This window comes from Pyxicephalus adspersus, chromosome 5 (genome assembly GCF_032062135.1).
Source record: "Pyxicephalus adspersus chromosome 5, UCB_Pads_2.0, whole genome shotgun sequence".
NCBI classification, from domain to species: Eukaryota; Metazoa; Chordata; class Amphibia; order Anura; family Pyxicephalidae; genus Pyxicephalus; species Pyxicephalus adspersus.
The window spans coordinates 121,203,580-121,224,797 of NC_092862.1; the positions used below are offsets into that span (position 1 = coordinate 121,203,580).

The following is a 21,218-nucleotide window of genomic DNA, read 5'->3' on the forward strand; positions in this document are numbered from 1 at the left end:
ATTATTGTTATATCTACACCAGAATTCACCTTCTTCAAAAATAGAAACAGAAATAGAGAAAATGTTGTTGACTTGTAACCAACAATGTATTCAATTCTTAATAACTCTCCTGCTTTCTTTCTCTTCCAGTACAATTTTGAAAGAACAATACATAGACAAGACGAGGGTTGGTGTGTTTGGAAAGGTAATTTGCAAACATTTCTTTAAAAATGATGGAATAAAGATGTGTTGAAATAATGCTTAGGCAAATTATAGAAGAAGCAATGATACCTAGTATTAACTCTGTTTACAATTAAAAGTCTGTTCACTCATCCAGTTCTTGCAATCATCGCCTGACTTCTTTTTTTTTTTTTTATAATGAAAAACATTAAAGCCTTTAGATTTTTGCATTGTGGTAATGCACAGAGTACCTCAATATTTATAATGCACATAACATATGTTGCCATGCTAATCATTTTCAATAGCATCACAATACACCAAGGGCAAAAACAGGAACTTGTGCTCTTTTCAGTTTTAAAAGGCTGCCTTAATGCAACACACATTAACACACAACATACAAAGACTGAATTGTACACAACATGTACATTAAAGCACAGCACAGATCTGAATGGTAGATTAATTATAGCAGCCCTGTGGGCTCCCAGATACACTGAATCTAATCCATTTGACCATCAACAGAAATCACGGGCTTTAAGATGGGGCGTAAAAGGGAGACAATTAAAGGACTTGTGTGTATTCAAAGGAAAATGGAAGAGTCCACGTGTTAATGTTCTCATTCATTTATAGAAAACATGGGCCATTACAATGTATTCTATGAATCGAATAATTCTAAAGAAGTTTATATTTTTGTGTTGCCTATTATAAAAGAAATGCTGTGCTGTTACACATGTAGCTACCAAATAAACACTGAATAAACAGTATAGAAGTTAAGTATTAATTACTAATGGTGTGATACTGTGCAGCAAAAAAAAATTAAATTTGTGATGCTTTATGTAGTAATTTTAGCATTTTTTAAATGGAAATGCCAAATATAAAAAACTGAGCGATTTCTGCCTTGCATAGCCCATTTGTAAATACCAGCAGATTAATCCAATACTATATTCACTACATGGCAGAATGTACCATAGAAAGTAATTAGCCCTGATTCATCAATCTTCAAGTATCATTTAGGGCCTATTCACAGATATGCACTTTAGAAAATGAATACATATACATTTGATATTGCTGCCTGACTTTGCACAAAAATAAACAAAAAAAGTGCATGCATCATTTTTTGGCAGCTCAACAAATGTCAACATTCTTTAGTGCAGTCATTCTCAACAAGGGTTTTGTGAAACCCTTGTGTTTCACAAGAGTATTCAAGAGGTTCCGTGAGGTTGGGTTTATTGGTCTTCCTTTTGATGGTCCATGTATAATCCCCAGGCCATCACCACTTTGCAGAACTAGTTTCATGAGATTAGTGATCTTGCATGTAAAGGTGGAATTCTAACAACAAATTTAAGAGGGATTGTTCCTGATTACCCTAAATATTTGCATTTAGTAGGGGTTCCCTGAGATCTGGCATTTATTTTAAGGGTTCTTCTAGGATATAAAAAGTTGAGAATGTCTGCTTTAGTGTGTTATAGTGCCATTAAGAATAAATGAAACTGCATTGTGCAAACACAGGTGTTACCACGTGTGGTGTTATCTCATGCATAAAGGTAGGGTTCCAGGAACATACATATGTATAAGGGGTCCTATGTAAAGATGTTCACCTTACCTATTTCAGTGACAGTAAAGTCCTCTTCTGCCCAATGCAGGTTTTAGTCACTTGATCAGCTTGATGAGTAGCACTGTAAATTAAAGTTCAAAATAAGAGGAAACCCAAGGAGGTATGGATCATAGATAAGTCAGATTTTCCTTTATAAGGTAGCACTCATTATTGAACTCCGATCTTGAGTGGGATTGAATCTGTTTCCAAGTGACCCACTATGTAAAATATGAATGAGCGCTTTACTGATATTTCCATACACTGTTTATTTGCAGATCATAAAAAATCTGATTTCTTGCATAATGACATATAGTATAAAACTCAGTCTTTTATAGACAAATTGAAATGTCTTTTGTAGACAAAACAAGAAATGAGTATCATTTGGTTCTATGGGCTCTAAAACTCAGCATGCTGTTTAAATAAGTCTGTACGTGCCCATACGAGACTGCCCATACTAATAACACATAAATCCAATATAACAAAATCCTCTTTCAATTTGCTGTGATGTATTATAAAACACAACCATATGAGCAAAAACTATTGATGAATGAATTTATTTTCTTGTTCTTTTTTTACTAATATGTCTTGAATTATTTGTGTTGTAATGCTGTAATACTTCTTATTAAATCTAATTTATAATTAGAGTAAGCACTTGATTACCATGCAGTCTATGTGCTCTTGGAATAATTCCTTTCAAGATAAAACAGGTTATTTTGTCCGAGCCGTAATTGGCAGACTCTCATTTACAATTTCAGCTGAATCTTCGGCATCAGATTATGTTTAATGATGTAAATCTACAATTATAGTCACCTTTCTCTTGTTCGCCATTCGTCGGCTGACTTGTTAAATATTCATAGTTTTTAGGTTTGGATGAGCGCATAGTTAGAACTAATTCAACTTTTATTGACAGGAGGTTTTAGCTGGTATTATAACAAGATTTTGCACTTATTGTACACAAAACATTGCAGAGATTTATTTTGTTATTTTAGATTAGGCAGAATCTGCTTTGTGATTTTTTTTAATGCCTGGGCATGTCTGCCTTTTCCCATAGAATGAAAAATGTAGTGCAGCAATTTACCATTTTTATAATATAATAATATAATATAACTAAATGGTGTTTACTAGGCCTTCAGGAACTGGGGTATTTGTCAAAAGGGGAAGGTGTGGGGAGGGGGGGGGGAACAAGGAAAAGTATGATGACATTTCTTTAATACCCCATTTCTTTAATACCCCCTTTAATACCCCATAACCAATATTTATAATGTTTTAGAAAAAAAAACTAAAATATCAGTGGTGCAGAAGACACCACTCTTTCCCTCCAGGCTGGCAAGTCCCCAGGCCTCCTTAGTAGTCATCACTCTTCTCTATTCTATGGAAACCTATACGATGGACAAAATCCAAGTGGACACCCAAAGAAGGACTCTGCTAAACATAGAAAGGAGGACTAGAGATGAAGCCGCAGCCTTTGGTGAATTAAAAAGTATCAAATCAAACCATTTTTTTTAAAGCACTATTTGCCAGATGGATGTGTTAAAATGTAAATACTTTATTCGACCATATTAAAATTAAAAACTAAAACACATATATTACACCACCAAAAACATTAGGCTCAATGTTGCATGTGCTTCAAGACGGCAAACTAATTTCACTGCCTTAGGAGAAATGGTCAACGTGGAAGGGAGGCAGGTTTGAACAACAAGGTAAGTATCAAATTCTTACAGACAGTGTTGCAAGTTGCCTGGATTTCAAAAAAATAGATGAATGTACTATTAGAGGTAAATGAGGTCAAATTGGTCATGCCATTCTGCTTTAACAAAAATGGTGGCAACGGCCAACGTGTAAATAGCTGCCTGACAAACATATGAAATGTGTTGAGTCTCTCTTGTAAATAATTTCACATTTCATAAAGTCAGCATTTTATCACATAAATTTAATGTTTATTCATGTGGACAGCTATTTCTACTAGGGCTGTGAAATTGTATTAAGTCTTAAGCATAAATAACATCGAGCTTATTATTTATTGGTGGTGTATGTCCTTTGTTTTAGAATTTTAATGTAGTTGAAAATAATAATTATATTTTGACAAAAAGTGCGGTACTGAAGATCTTTTTATAGGTTTGATTTGATACTTACCTATACTTTCCTTCGTTATTTCTAAATATTGATCTTTGACTCTAGACTAAAATGGGTCTATATTTCCCAGCAACTGAAAAAGGATTTGGCAGGGGAGATTATTTTAACCAGAAATCAGCTTTAAGCCTTTTGTGGACAGGCAGATGTGGCTTGGTTTCTCAACATCTGCTTGTTCATGGCAAACATAGGAAAAATGAATTGTAATATATGATTTAACATGTGCATCTCACATTTGGACAGAATAAACTGTTTGAAATATGGGAACACAACGATAAAAACGCCAGTTCTGTTTTAAAGGGAGTGTATTATATTGGAATTTACGGGTTTGATACCTTGTCAGAGTTGGAGTGCTCAGTGAACAATTTGTTGTCATTATGAATTGTTGAGAGCACTTATAGTGTAATAAAGATTAAATTATTGATACTACAAATCCAATCTGTTTTAATAATCTTTTAGAAATAGATGTGAAATGAATTTTAGCACACTGAGTTGTAAAATAAATTAATAGAATTAGATTAGTGAGAAGAATATGTTGAACAATGGAGATGAAAAGAGTAATTGTAGGTATTTAATTTAGCACTATATAAGGGAAATTAGTGAGGTGCAGACGAGATGGGTAAATTCCTGTATTCAGAATATATGGATAATATGTCCTAGGCAATATGCCGGTATTCCCATGCCTGGATTTATGGAAAGGGAGCTTAGAATAGGGGGAAGGAGGCTATTTTTGAAAGCCCCTGACTTATTTACATTATTTCTTTCAAATCCTACTAAAGTAAGGAAATTGACTGGCTACATTAAATATTGGATACACAATTAAAAGTACTCTGGGTGGGTGCAAATTGAAATTCAGCCTGCTGGGTTTAGTTTTCTCTTTTGGGATTATCTGCCCTTTTGTATCTGCTTCCTATGAGATTTGTTTAAGTTAGGCACATTGATTATTAAACAATTATCTTCCACAGTTCTATTCATTTTGAAAGCTAAAATGTGATTAGGTGCTAAAGATTATTACACATTACTCCCACCCCTCTCCTAGGGGTTAATTACAATCAACTTGATCAAATCTGCAGTGAGCAGTCCCAACCGCTCCCGGTTATATGTAGGAGAATGAAATAGCAAAGTGGTAAATATTCACTGCCATTGTTATTGCTTGAGAAATATGCTGGGTTCCATTTGCTTTCATTTGAGATCACTTACTGACCATCTACAGTCAACTTTAACTTCTGCCACTCTTCTTTTCATCTGGGTCCTCTTCAGGGAGTCCTTTCTTTCTATTATGTGGTTGGTATGCTGAAAAGCATGGCTGAGAGTTGTGTGCTCCAAACTAGTGTTGGTGTTCGAATTTGGGTTGTCATTATTTTCGACCCGGATATGGCTGTTTGAATTTGGATAGACCCGACCCGAAAAACACGGGATTCGTCAGTAAAAATTTAGGGAAAAAAATGTATAAAATGTGTTTTAAAAAAGCCGTGGGAATCCTCCTGTCATTGCGGGATCTCTGGGCACTATAGGTGATTTATCACCTGTAGTGCCCTGTGTTGTTAGATAGAGTTTCTACATCCAAGAACACTAAGTACAGTGCTGCAACAGCAATTGTGCTACTACTATGTGTTCTTGAATAGAGTTTCTCCATCCAAGAACACAAGGCACTACAGGTGATGAATGGGGACAAGTCCCCATTCATCATCTATAGAGCCCGGAGATCGTAGTGGAACTGCAGAGGTAATCTGCAGTTTAGTTCAATTGTGACGTCACGTGGGAACGGAGCTGTAGATTACCACTGCAGTTACACTACGATCCCTGGGCACTGTAGGTGATGAATGGGGACAAGTCCCCAATTATCACCTGTAGTGCCCTGTGTTTTTGGATAGAGAAACTCTATCCAAGAACACATACAGCTATCGAATTCGGGTATTGATCACTTAGAGAATTTCTCACTATTCTATCGAATAGCTGTCAAATTGAATAGTGAGATATTCGACCAACACTACTCAAACCCTGATATTGTATTTGTTTGACAAGTAGGGTTGGGAGTTCTCTAAACCTTCTAGTGAACATGCTGATATATAAGGATAGAAGAATCTCATTAACCTACTCTTCCTTCATTTTACATTCACGGACAAAAAAAGGTGGTGCCCATGCTATTTAACATAAATGCAGCAGACAAGGGTCAGGTCACCAACCTGGCTGTTCTGTCTGGTAAGATGTATGAATCATAGGAATAGATGGACAGAAATCCATAGCCAGGTAAAAAGCTTCCTTTTATGTATCATTACATAAAATGTTCAATGTTCATCATGTTCATTATTTGCCTGCAGTATGGCTTCAGTATGCCTTCTTCACACCTGCTGTGGTAATTACATAGGTCATATTTAATATTTTCATTGAAAAGAAGGCCATAGAAGAATCGGTTACCCACAGCAAAACCAGAGGGGTGAGACTCGTAGATGAATATGAAGAAGGGGTCTCACCGCTAAATTCTTAAGAGGCACCAGAAGCCAGGAGATGATGCAGTCAACCATATATCACCTATAAATGTGTTTTCAGATTGCACTGACCCCTAAAAAATCTTGTATTGATAATAATGACTGCAAATGTATTTCCAGTGAATCAGCAACATACCAACTGGCTGTAAAATATTACTGGAACAGGACAATGGATTCTGAGTTTTGCTCTTCTAGAAGTAATAGCATCTCTTCTTTTGTTTACAGAAATTATTTTTTTCTGTCTAAAGCTACTGCCATTATTATTATTTTTCCTCTTATTTTCTAAAAGTTAACTTTTCTTTTTCATTTTTTTAGGAATATGGAGGCTACTTGAGCTCACGTCTTATCACAATAAGAGCAGATGACCTTTTCACATGCGGAGCTGCACTCTCTCCAATAACAGATTTTAAACTATATGGTGAGCATGAACCAGAAACCCAACTGCTTTGTTTATCATTACAGACCATCTGAATTTGCTAATAAGTTATACAGTTCATTATATTGTACATTCTGTTAATGCACATTTAAGTTATTAAAACGCATTATCATGCAATAACAGGCACTGTGTTATGGCAGCTAATTTTTTGGGAATGGGCAGCACATCCTGTTGAACAAAATGGACATTACTCTTTGTTTTTAAACCCAGGACATGTGCTCTATGGTTCTCGCCAGCAAAGGAGGTGTTGCTTACTACTGTAGTTGCCCATTCGGGTGCCATTTAGACTAGAATTTAATACTAATTTGCTTCTTTTACAAAAAAAATACTGGGTATTGTAATGCTACCATATGTGAAGAGCATGCTGAGAAAGCCCAACATTACTCTGCACCCAATTACTGCCTCTGCATACTGAAGAACCAGACGGTGCCATTCCTGCCTGGGTGGGATTTAGGATTGTTTCCCATTCTCCTAATATAATGTGTATGGTAAACAAACCAAACAGGTGTTCCATTATGCTTCATGCTATTGCCATTTGTTCACCAGTGCAACATGCAGTAGCAGACAACCACAACTCACATACCATGTCATGCACTGTGAAGCAGTCAACAAGTATATAAAGCTAGTGCTGGACGTTCTTATTAGAAAACCCAACATAACCTTCAAAGAGGGGATCATGAAACATTCTGCATTAAATATGTATTTATCAAATAATGATTTTAAGACACTAATAAAATTATTAGTTCATAAACTCATACAAAGAATTGATTTCACCATATGTATCACCAATGGTTATAATATTCTTTAATTTCATCTTAACACTGCATGCTTTACCTGGGAGTGCAGTTTAAAGCATGTTGTGTGACTATACTGTATTATCAGTAAAATCTTATAAATCATTGCTTCATATCTTGCAGCCTCATCCTTTTCTGAGAGATACCTGGGGCTACACACTATTGACAATGGAGCGTATGAGGTATGTTAAGAAAAATATGTTTTTTTCTAATTATAGGAAATTAAATTGCTGCTCTGAATTAATTTCTGCAGCTTACACATAGAAGAAGAAACACATTCCGATATTATGTTAATTTAATTGTAATATGTAGCCAAAAAGAATTCTGCTTAAAGTATATCTACAACCTAATAATGGAAAATGAATATATTCGAGCTCCCCAAACCCTATTTGTAGTGGCTGAATTAGAGTAAAACTTTAGATTCAAGAATTGTAAGCAGACAGCACGACCATGTCCATTCTACAATAAAATATACTTGCCTGCCTGTTCTCAAAATTCTTTATATATTACACTGAGCTGCACATGCAGCATACGAGCATAACCCATGATTGCTGGGACTTGATGCATATGGTGGATACATCATACCAACCTGGCCAGAGGTAGGATAGGTGAGTGTGAATAAAACATTGAGATCAGACAGGTATGTTTATTTTATTGCAGAAGGGACATAACCTATTCCTTTTACAATAAGGACTTGCATAGTTGCATTTTTTTATATTTTACATTTAGTTCCACTTTAAGTACATCCTATGCAACTACAGAAAAATGCCCATTGATCCATCCACAAATTCAATGTCCATTTAACATCTTGTGCATTGGAATCTAAAACAATATTAGGAGCCTTCCCAGCTTCTTTCTGTGAACTACAGAATACCTCCTGCTTCATTATAGAGATAAATGGAAATGTTTGTGGTCAAAATTAGGTGAACAGCATAGGTGGACATCATTGTTCCTCCATAGATACCCTGGGCCTGATTTATTAAAGCTGGGTGATCCAGCAAACCTGGAATGGAATGTTTAAAAGTCATTTGCTATTTGTTATGTTTTCTTTACCAGATCCATTCCAGGTTTGCTGTGTCACCTAGCTTCCCTGAAAAAAAGTGTACTTCCTCTAGCCTTGGAGAGGTTTAATAAATCTGGCCCATTAAGTGAACACCCTAACTGTTTCTAGCAGGATCACCAAGTGAAAATAAAGAAAAAAATGGCTAAAGAGAATATAATGCAGCCACCAGTCATCCAGGGGCTGGCAAGCTGTAATATATTACATTTTTGTGCTTGGGTTTAGATACGCTTTAATTATAAACACTACCAAATTATATAATTGGTTACAGCTAAAAATCTCTGGTATTTTTCCAGCAATTATTGCTTGAGATTCTTTCTAGCAATAAAATAAAAGCAGGATTTTTGCATGCAGCCACCCAGCCTAAATAGAACACTATTCAATTTGTCTGAAATCTATAGCCTTTGTTCCATTCAAATCAGAGGGGCCTGTGTGACTTTCTGTTGAAGCTTATCAGTCATTTCTGCAAAGCCAATTTTCTCTTCTTTTACTGAAGATAGTCTCTTTTAATCTGTATTTCCACAGTTGGCCAAAATAACCGTTCGTGAGTCCTTATCGAATAAAGCTAAATTTTTGATTATCCATGCCACTGCAGATGGTAAGTAATGCTTTATTAATCCTTAATCTATTCCATAATGATAAGAAGCTATTATACAGATGCTGCTCGCTGAGCAGTTAGAAAATGTGCTTTAATTAATTTGTCCCCTTTACTGATACTAATCTTATTTTACAGAAAAAATCCACTTCCAACATACTGCGGAACTCATAACGAATTTAGTGAAAGCCAAAGCCAATTATTCCTTACTGGTGAGTGTCTTCCTTCCTTCCTGAGCTGTTTATAGAGCCGATTTCCTGGCCAATTTCACTGACATGAGCAGACATGCTCTATCCTTGTGCTGCTGAATGATCTGGATTTCTTATTCAAGGAAACTACTTTCTGTAAGAATACCGTTTGAGTTATTCTTGCAAGTAATCAGTTTCTTCCTCCTCTGTATTCGGATTATTGTATTTGGGGGTTTGTAAAGGTTTGTTCTAGTAGCCATCTCTATGTGTGAATATGTGATGAGAATTCTTACTTTTAGTGCACCTGTACCCAGGTTATAGGCAATAAAATGTTTACATATTCTTAGCAGTAAAAGTAAAATCTTTGAAGACACCATCACTGACCTGTGTAGCCTCAGGCACTGTGCAGAAAAGAATCTTTAAAGTTCACAGAGACACTGGAATCTCAGCTCCTCTATGCTTAGTAGGAGCTGGCAGTTTGTAACACACAAGAAAGTAAAGAGTTCCAAAATTAATTGATTATCTTTAAGGACGAATTTCTCCATAGCACCTGCATCTACAAAAGTCAGTAACTTAAGTTGAAACTTCTCTATTGCTTGTTAAAAAATATAGATAGAACCTAATCAATTGATTTTGTACTTGAGCAAATGAAGCAATTATTGTACAGTTCTAATATAAGGAAGCAGGCCCTGCCTATGTAGTAGGCATATGTAACTGTTAACATATTTACCAATTATAGACAAAACATGTTTTAAACCATTTTACCACTCAAACATTTAGGAAACTAACCTCTGGAATCTGTGTTGAAAATATTGGACAAAATAGTAGTTACCAGGATTGCCTATGCTCTCCCTGCAGCAGATCCTTTCACCTTCACTGACTTAGCATGCGTTGTTATGCATTGTTTGGGCTGGTGGTTGAATTACTAGAGGCAGAACTTTGTTTCCTTGTGTCAGAGAGCTTTATTAAATCAGGTTCTCTTGTGTCAGAAAACCTGATTTAATAAAGCTCTCTTCATCAGTGAAGCTGGGCGATCCAGAAAACCTGCAATGAATCTGGTCCAGGATTCAAAATATTTGTAACAAATAGCAGTGACTTTGAAGAAATCCATTCCAAGTTTGCTGGATCACTCAGCTTCACTGATAAAATAGTGTCATCTCCAGCCTTGGAGAGCTTTAATAAAGAGACCAGAGCCTCCAACAAGAGCAGTGAGCAGGTAGTGACACCATATTTTCTTCCAGATTTAACAACACTAGCAGTCAAAGGCAGCAGTACCTTACAGACTGTCCCCAGGGGCCCCCACCTAGCAGCTGCCCCTGACATACTTGTTCAAAAGTGAATGAACATCATGGGCTGTTGAGGTGTGGTTGTCAGCCACCCCAAACTGCCCCTATTGTTTCTGTACCATGGTAGAGCCATGGGAGCCATGGTACAAATGCTTATTGAAGTGCTCTCCACCCAACTAATCTAAGCTCCCACACTGAACATATACAGCTATGAGGCTGCAGGCACAAGGGTGCCTAGGCACCATTACATACCAGGTAGTACACTTCTGTTTTTCAGGGGAAATTAAATATAAATATGTTTTATTCAGGGTACTACTTAGAAACAGTGAACATTTCTAAATACTTTCTAAAACTCTTTGAAGTCAAATCCACTTTAAAAAGATTATTTACATTAAATGTATGAAAAAACAAAATTAACAAAATCAATACATTATAAAAAGTCTGGAAGTGTATCTAAAAAAGAGACAAAAAGAAAAGGACTTTGTGGCCAACGTGTTGGTAAGTAAATTGCTGAAAGGTTTCTTCAGTTATGCCCGCGGAGGTAGCTATTCTAGACACAGATCCACTAGTCTAAGGATGTAACATTTGTGACAAAATCAAGTCTTGCATTTAATGGTAGACCAATTGTTACAATATAAAACTGATGTCCGTTAGGTTTCCGACGCATTTCGCCAAGTAGGTTTGTTCAGGGGAAGTAATACCATCAGAGAAGTTTGGTAATTGGTCATTCCATTAGGAAAAAAATTGATCAATAGGAAACTGGAGCTTCATTATAGTGGATGTTACAATGTCTAGATCTGGTACATGAAGAAGGTAGGAAAATGATTCCAGGGTGTAAGGTAGCAGCGAAAATGCTGCAGCAAAATCAAGCCATAAACCCTGGCATCTTCCAAAAAGTAAGAATTCGACAAATGAAGTTTGTTAATACATAAATCAGTGTAATAAACTGTTTGGAAATGCAGTACCTGGATTATGGAGAATGTGAATTAATTTAGACATGTGCTTCTTGAAATAAGAGTTGTGCTGCTTCCAGATCTCACAAGGAACACAATAATGTTATGTGCAGATGTCCCTTTATTTTTTTAACAAGCTCAAAACCACTCATTGGGCATTAATTGGAATAGGTTTCTTTAATGTCATTTGCTATATGCTAGCAAATGCTTTGAATCCTGGACCAGATCCATCCCAGGTTTGTTGGATCACCCAGCTTCACTGGTGAAAGTGTATTCTCCCCAGCCTTGGAGAGCTTTAATAAATCAGGGCCACTGAATTTACTGCATCAGCCCTGTTATAGAATGAAAACCTAACTATTGATGAAATAATTAATATTATTTATATCACTTAAGCCTTTGGCTGGCATTTCCACTTTATAGCTTTAACCTTTATTATATAACAATTTTAATTGGATAATGATCCCTTTATACTCAAAGTCTGCTGATAAATAATGGAATGTCATATTTAATGTGTTTCCGAGGTAGTCAATTAGCACAATCTTAATTGTCTTGAGATATTAAACCCACTTGTTTCTAGGAATGTAATGGACCAGACATTTAGAGATTGCATAGGTAGAAATGCACATTAGGGTTTAGGCCAATGTGAAGGGCATATAGGGATTTTCTATGCTTTTTCATATTGTTTCAGGATTCACTTGAAAGAGCACCAATATTAGTAAAGGAAACCAAGAACAAAATATAGCACATGGTTTACCATGACCTCAGGAAAGCCTTTGCAGCAAGCTCCAGTCATGTCAGCCGTGTACTCAGGTTTTACCTAACTCCGGCTGTGATATTTTTTTTTTAAAAATAAAGAGGAAAATACAGTTATTCTGTATATTTGTAAGTACTGGAACAACAAAACACACATATCAGCATTTTATTATGCACTGCATTAACATGTAATGATAGAAAGATGCCATCCTGACACCCAACCTATTTTTGGGAAGGCATATCTTTAACCACATTTTGTCTATCCATAGGCTTGTTACATGATAAAACCAACCTCCCTTAACAGAGGATTTGCTAATTTGCCCCGGTGTTCACTTCTAGTATCTACTAGTTTACAAGGTGACCAAACTTCCCTTTGTGTCAGGTACTGATCCTCAGATACCTAGAAATCTGCATTCTAAATATTCACAAGGGTTGTGATATAGATTTGAAGGCTCAGTTCTGATCACTTGAGTTTTTTCACACTAACCTCATGACACTTGACTTTGGGCACAGGGGAACAGTCTTACAGGAACGAAAAAGGACCATTACAAAATTATTGGCACAAGTTTGGAAGCTCACAAATGTCTTTGAATACTAATGCTTGATTTTGCCTCATTGAAGTGTGCTGGTCAAGTGACTCCCAAATAAATGCAAAAGCAAGATACATTTTTTTATTTACCATAGACCACTAAAATTGCATATGTTGGTAGAGAAACACTTTCTTCATACTATTTAACATAGTCTTCGTCACAAGCAATGCATTTGCACCTTCGTTAAGGCCAACTCTCAAATCCTCAAAAAACCCATACACTTCTCTAAACTAGTTCATGCATCTGTACCATTGGTGTTGTCCATGAAAAAATCTTCATAAACATTATGTAGCCTTCTATTGATGCCAGACAGCCTGCCCCCCTTTTTTGCCAAAAACTCAATGAGAACATTCTGCTTCTAGTTAGAATCTATTATTAACCTGAAATGAAGAAAAATGTTCTGAAACATCAGTATAGAGGAAGAGTTACTTTACAAACATGCACTTGTATTAAAAAAAAAAGATTATAGTTCCCCTTTAACCATGTTTTTCCTTACAGATATACCCAGATGAGAACCATTATATGAAGTCCCCATTGATGGAACAACACTTGCAGAAGTCTATTGTGAATTTCTTTGAAGAATGCTTCAGAGTTCAAGACAAGCCTCCCGTAGTAGCCATAGAGGAAGAGGAGGAGGATTAACTTTTGTTCGTGCCAAGCACAAACCATTTCTTACAGAACAATATGCAACTGAATAGTTTTCCTTGGAAAATTACAAAATGTTATGTTTAGCATGTGTTTAACGGAACAGTGCCCCCAAAGGCTAACCAGACCCCAAAGTTTCTTCTGTGGAAGGACATAAAGCATAGTGAACTCAGCCTAAACTGCTGACTTAAAACTCTGCTTTTTGTTACTAAAGGGAATCTGCGGTACTTCAAAACACAGCGGGGCGGAAAAGAAAAAAACAACACCAACCAGTGAAGAAGCTAGACCTTCAGCGGAACTCCAAAAGGACTCGGACTAGACAACCTGTTAACGTTCATGACATGGGTAGCATTCAGTCCATGCTTATCACACTAAATTAACATTGCATTTGAGTCTGAAGAAACTAATACTATTAGTTCAAAAGGGATTATAGCACAATTATTTTATTAATACTAATTTATAGTTTGCTTGCTCACATCATGAAATCTAAAAAAAATAGAAAATGGCAATTTTCAGGGCAGCATAAACAAAGACAATGTAATAATCTTGCTAAAATCGTGTATCATTATGTAATTAGCTCATCTTTTCTATCTTGTTTCTACTGGCTTTGTTGTGATTTCTTTATAACCCATCCATTTTCTTTACCAATTGCTTCAGAATATGAAAGATGTGTACGAATATTTACAATGTCTTGGACTGTGTTTCTCGTTGGCTGTTTTTCAAAAAGACCTGATTGATATTTGTTCGTTTGGTGACTTCCTGTTTGGGGAGGAAGCAGGACTTTGTCAGTTGATGGTGGGCTGTACATACTTGGGAGTCTTTTCAAAGAAATGTGCATTTAATTGATACAAATTTTGGATGGACTGGAGAAAGGTAGAACCCCTGACAGGGATTTATTATCTGTGCCCTCAGTGGGAATATTTACCTTTTTACTTTTTCTAGGTAACTAGAACCAAAGTACGCAAAAATCTTACATTTTGAGTTGTCAACAAATACAGTGAGTGAAAACCGATCACGCAAGGCACTCTTTTCCCAGTTTGTAACCCATCATATTGCAATCCAAAACATTTTATTTTTTCTTAATAATATTTAAATTAGATTAAACTAGGGGCTAACATAGGGAGGTGCTAGGGCCCCCTACCCTCCCTAGCCACTGTTGGCTTCATCAGCCACTGGATATAATGGGTAAATCTACCATAATTCCAATAATTTATTGAGCACAAAGATGGAGCATTGTATTTTCAATACTTTATTGGTTTTGAAAGAACTTTATTGAAAAAAAAACAACAGGATTGAGGAATATAGGCAATATATCCTTACAAAATGTAAACATAACCAGACAGAAGTTGTAGAAGCTAACAGGGAAATGGGCACAGATTATAGAGGAAAAAGACAACGTCATTCCAGTGTCATCTATATATCAAAATCTGCTACGTTTCTAAATTAGGACCGCAGGGGTACAGGTGATGAAACATTGAGTACTTATAGTCCATCGCAAAGTTTGATTTAACTTGATCACAATATCAAACCATAATTGCATGGTATATGCCTAGCATTACTTTGAATAATTTTCACTTACTTCCTGATCTATCTCCAAGTAGTAAGTCAAAGTGAATCCTCCAGTCGGACACATAGAGTAAAAAAAAAATCCAGGGGTTTTATCTACAGGCCAACCTATCCAAAATGAAAAAGATATTTATATATATACTTAAATATGTACTCTGGAATCCCCCTGAAACCACCTAAGATAAGAGCATTTTGACTTAGGTCTTCTATCATTTGGTGACACAGGAATCTGTAACTGTAAGCCAGTGCGTTTTCAATTGAAATGTAAATTGCTCAACAATCAATTTTCTCTCTTCTTTCAGGAAAAAGAAACATAAATAAGAACATGGATTGGATTTTTGCAGTTGTTTCTCAGATACTAGCCAAGCCAATTACTTTAATATTAGTCTGTAATGTTATTTGCTACCAGTAATAAACCATCATTCTAGTCATGTACATGGAAGATATATTACTCTTCACGTTCTCTTTCTCATTTATTACAGACACAATCCAAAAGATACAAAAAACAGTCAAACAGACTTGAAACATACTACAAAGTTGCTGATTTATTGCTATATAGTGATACTTTGACACGTTTGCTAATGTCTTGAATTGTTTAAGTTCATCAGTTGTTTCATCTTCATGACTAGGAATGGAAGGGAACAAAAGAAAGGTGAATTTAAATGCAGGCTTACAAATGTGAATTATTGTGTTTATATCATATATGGTAAATTATCAGCTAGAATCCTTTTCACACTAAACATGCTTCCTAGTTCCTTTAGAATAGCAGCATCTCACTGAAATGTAGAAAAAAACATAATTGACATGATGTAACTATAATGCAAGTCAAACAAACACCTATGTTGTGGTCGCCCTCCAAAAACACAGAGTTATAAAGAAAGCTCTAACAAGCTTTATTCTTAGAAACACTATTATTGTTTTTGTTCGACTATCTTTTTTATTTGCTTATTTGCCATTTCTGTTCTTGGTAAACTTTCACCTAAATTTCACAGTAGGCATCTTCAGGTACCAGCACATTGCTTTTACTTCTTCCAGCATGCTCAGAAGGTCGTCAAGATCATATAATTTCATATCATTGACATATAAGATCATATAAGATCATATCATTGACATATAAGTTTCCTTCAAAAGTAGTAAACAGCAAATGAGAGTGAAGATTTAAATTATAAAACAAATCAAAATCCTTGCTGTGGATGAACCAATATTAAATCTGCAAGGTGGGTTGTTATAAACTGCTCGAGTTTCATTATGCCAAAAAATCAAAACACAATGAACCTTTTGTACTTTTGACATTACCAACTGTTACCAACAGTAGGAGAGGCAGCAACCCTAGAGGAGGAGACATAGAATAAATCATTATTTCACACAACAGAAATAAGAATGATGGATAATATGGAAATAACATGGAAATAATCCATCACTAGTAATTGTAGGGAGTACAAAAGAACATATATTCTACTTGTATTTTTATGCAATGTATTTATTTAAAATGTCTTAAAAGCAAACAGATATAATGTCATCATTATGAGCCACTTACACCTCATATTGCTAAGATTTAATAACACACTCCTCTGGATTATAGGTTTTAGAAAGACACTGAACTTTACCTAATAGTTGGTGGACTAGTATTTCCTTTATGACCAAACTACCATCACTTTACTCATCTCAGTTAGATGTTGGTTCTAGGTGTGCTGACATAGAATAGGTAGGCTGTTCTTTCCAGGTCTCTCTGCCCTGCCTTTAGTATGACTTTTGTGGATTTGTTCATATGATACTAAGTAAAGCTTTCAGACTGGGGTAAGAAGAACAGGAGGCAGCACGAGACAATTGGCCTGGCGGTACATTGAGTATACAAGAAGTCTTAGAACGTATTCTTTAAATTGTTCTCAAGCAAATCTATGTATTGTTACACAGTTATTTTTTTTTTTTGTTTTTTTACAGATTTCATAACAGTTTGAAAACTAAATCTATCTAAGGCACTGCTTACATTATAGACAGATGTAGGCAGCTTTTATCCATAGCCCTGGCCATTATGACATCATTATGGTAATGGAGTAAAAATGTCATCCAAAATTCCCCAAAAATATAACACAGTCCACCCTAACTTTTCTGGTTGGCTTTTATACTCATAGTTTGATGCCTCTCCTGGCCTCCTATTACTGTTGGAGTGAGATTATCAGTGTGTGAATTATTAGCACTGCTTATATTTTCCAGGCTTCCTAATAGATAAGGGATAGCCTCACTCTCTCTAGGGGTCAAAGATAAGAATTAGAGTTCAGAAATCTTGATAGAAGTGGTGCTGTTGCCCTTTGACAGATTGTGCAGTTGTTCTAGTAAATGAAAGACAAAACCTAGATGACGGCTCCAGGCATATTTGATATTCCCTAAATATTCCTGTATTTTTCTTTTTCATACTTTAGGTAATTGTTCTTCCTACAGCAGGAAGTGTAAGACACCATATCATAGTAAGGATATTTAAAACCAGTGCAAAATTCAGCTTTTAATCGACCAACCCTTTGGATGCCTTTTAAAACTAAAGATGTATGTATGTTTTCCTTCTTTCTGATGTCCTCCTTCATCAATGGCAGTCTACAGGCAAGGAGTGGCAATATATAAGGAATGAGAGTTTACTTAAAAAAGTACAGGTATGTAATCCAGCTCAGCTGTTTCGGGCTTAGGGTAGAACATCCATGTATCTTTCATTCCATATATACATACAAAATTCAGGTACAGTTTAGATATAGTATATTCAGCAATCAGTATAGCAATATAGTTTGGGTGGGATGTATGAACAAGGATGGTGTTGACTTGCTATTACTTTAGAATCTATAATTCCTGAAGGGTATATACAACTTGCCAGTATCTACTCCTTGGAAAATATGTTTGGAAGGTCGTAGGTGCAAAGTAATCAAATTTGCTTTATTTCACCTAAATGCAATTATAACATATAATTTCTTTAACATTTAGTCCCTGTAGAATCCCAGATCTCTGTAGTCAATGATTTTGAAAGTTTAAGTCTACAATTACTAATAACTCTGTCCTACATGCAATGTCACCCTATTTACAGTCCCGTTTTCTTCTCCCGCTTGTGTTGTGAAAGCTGGCATTCTGTTCATGACAAGAAACGGAAATAGCTAGTGTGTCGATGTTTTATTTTTCTTTGAGAAAGTAGAACGATTATGTTAAATTGCTTTATTTACAATTCAAGTTTATACCTGCCTCTGCTTATATTTCAATGCAGAATATAAAACAGGTACCCCATAGTATTCTCACTTCATTCTAATTGACATGTTGTCAAATAACAAAGACAAGGTAATATTCACAGCTAAAATGTAAAGAATAAATACTGGATCTTCTAACCATCTATTCTTCTAGTCTATACTAATGCATACAATAAAGAGGAGTGCCTGTGATATAAAGCAAAGGATGTTCAGGAAATAAAAGGGATGACAAACATGTATGTGTGCTGTATGTACATGTGTGCTTGTAAGATCATTATCATTGTTGGGCATGTTAGTATCTTTTGGAGAAAAGTTCTTTTAGTAGTTTGATTGTGTCCTAACGTTTGTTATTGACGTGAACCTGAAACAAAAGTGCCATCTGTAAATAAAAGCTCCAATAATACACCTTTATATGATTCAAATAACTCCAAAGTAAAGCTACCATGAGCTAAGTGCTAAAATAAAAAATAAAGCATTTATTATGAAGAACACTTCATAGATGATTGCCATGTGCCCCTATATGTTGGGTAGGAAAGTTTATACTGAATGGAATGGCTCAATATAGATTATTACCTTTCAGAACCACAGTGACACAATTTAAATATCACATGAAGCATTTGGGCTGCATTAGATATTTATTTTGATAGACTTATGGAAATATCATTAATATTTGATAGCACCATCATCTTCCATGGTTTCTTCTCTTAGATCAACAATAGCAGCCCGTATTTCTACCTTACAAGTTTCCTTCATAGGATATCTTAACCCAAAAAAAATGTATTACCGATCCTTAGATTTAAAGATTATATATATATATATATATATATATATATATATATGACCAATCATTACATGTAGTGGCTGCACTTTTTGAGGCTTTGTTTCCTTTATTTTGACATTGTATCCCTGCAAATAACATTGAATTGCCCTAGGGCAGCTACGTTTACTATTCTATTGTATCTATGTGTGTCTTTAAAGGCAGCCATGGTTGGTACCCTAGGACAAGACTACAAGCACATCTTCCTCTCCTCATTTCTTTAACAGTGGAGGGAGGAGGAGAAGGAAGACTGCATTATTTATTTTATCAGTTCAACACACAACTTACAAGGACACTGCAGTTCTGGTAAGGTCAAAACCTTTAACTGTCAGGAAAATCCATGCTCACTGTTAGAAGAATTTCTATTCCACAGCAGAGAGCGGAACAGGGGAGTTCCATGGAGGAAAGAAAAGTTGTCTACAATTTTTTTAAAACCTAATGAAAGAATTCTCACCAAGGTTTGAAATGGACCCAGTTATGATAAAATGTATATCCTCTTTAGCCCTGAAAACAAAAACTTTATGAAATGCTCAGATGTATGTGATCTTTAGGATGATATAAGGTCAGAATGATTCACTTAGTAATAAAAAAAATAAAACTTGTGTATTGTATCTTTGTATCGATTGGACTCCAAAATATGTTTGCTGTTCCATATACTTTTGGAATTTGGAATATTTATTTCCCTTAAAGGAAAAAGACACTGACATCCAGATGGACACTTTTTTGATACGCTGGCTTTAAATCAACTACCGATGAATAATGTTCCAACCAAATTTTCAGCCAGTACTAATGTTGTATATATAAATTTGTAAATACGGAATGTATGTCATCAATTTGTGACAACGCCAACTGCTTTTTAGTATTGTGTTCCGCATGCCGTCAGACATCACCCTTCGCTAAACAGTTAGCTTTAAATTTAAGTCCAAACAGCTAATCTTCCTTTCTTTCCCTTTTTTTGACAGCTTGAATGTTAACACCGGTTTCTAAAATTTTTGACATAGTAATGTTAGTAGACACACATCCATTCTGGAAAAATGATGTATTAATGTTGTTCCTATGTTATTTTATTTCAGGTTATTTTCTGTCATTTTTACATTTTTGTTTGATCTAAAAGTTTTGAATGTTGGTTACTGTTATTTATGTCACATTGGACAATAGACTATCTGTAAGTCATTTTGATTACAGTGGATATTTTTTTGGTACATTACAAAAAATGGTGAAAGGTCATTAAAAAATAAATATAAAAAATATGCCAAATGAAAACTAATGGTTTTAACATTTTTGCTATCTCACTGGGTGACAAGGTGTACCTTGGTATGTAAAATCTTTAATTTTTGTCCTCAATTTTTGTAGAAAGAAAGCTAGGATGTGGCATGGTAGTGTTTCGTCATCCATAAAATAAATCATTATTTTATCAAGATGGTTTGTTGGTGTTTGATGGAAGCTGTATATATATATATATATATATATATATATATATGTAAATTTATTTATCCCAACATCAAGTAACACAATGTTTTCTCATGCAAGGATCATAACAACCAAACAAAAATGTTTTTCAGCCCCCTGGCTGTTTAGTCACCCAGCTTCAGTTGCACATACTGCATATTCAGGCTTTTCTCTCAATAGACCTGATTTAATAAAGCTCTCCAAGGCTGGAGAGAATAAGAGAATACATTTTCATCAGTGAAGCTGGGTGATCCAGCAAACCTGGAATGGATCTGGTCCAGGATTCAAAACGTTTGATAGCAAATAGTAAATGATGTTGAGGAAATCTGTTCCAGGTTTGATGGATCACCCAGCTTCACTGATAAAAGTGTTTTCTCCCCAGCCTTGGAGAGCTTTATTAAATCAGGCCCTTTGTGTAAGACAAACATGGTTTCTGAAAGGCCCTGATCTTCTGACAACTATCAGACAATAGTCTGTTTAATGCACCTGTCTATAA

General features: G+C 35.4%; 1 protein-coding gene across 2 annotated transcripts in view; it reads left to right on the forward strand.

Annotated features, from left to right (window-relative positions):
• Nucleotides 1-20,693, forward strand: part of DPP6 (dipeptidyl peptidase like 6) — a 626,323-nt gene extending 605,630 nt beyond the window's left edge. For both annotated transcript variants that reach the window (XM_072412585.1, XM_072412586.1), the window contains exons 21-26: nucleotides 130-184; nucleotides 6,685-6,787; nucleotides 7,723-7,781; nucleotides 9,185-9,257; nucleotides 9,393-9,466; nucleotides 13,523-20,693. In XM_072412585.1, coding sequence (XP_072268686.1) covers nucleotides 130-184; nucleotides 6,685-6,787; nucleotides 7,723-7,781; nucleotides 9,185-9,257; nucleotides 9,393-9,466; nucleotides 13,523-13,666 — 508 coding nt within the window. In that variant the 3' untranslated portion in view covers nucleotides 13,667-20,693. The remainder of the gene's footprint in view (nucleotides 1-129; nucleotides 185-6,684; nucleotides 6,788-7,722; nucleotides 7,782-9,184; nucleotides 9,258-9,392; nucleotides 9,467-13,522) is intronic.
• The last annotated feature ends 525 nt before the right edge of the window (nucleotides 20,694-21,218 follow it).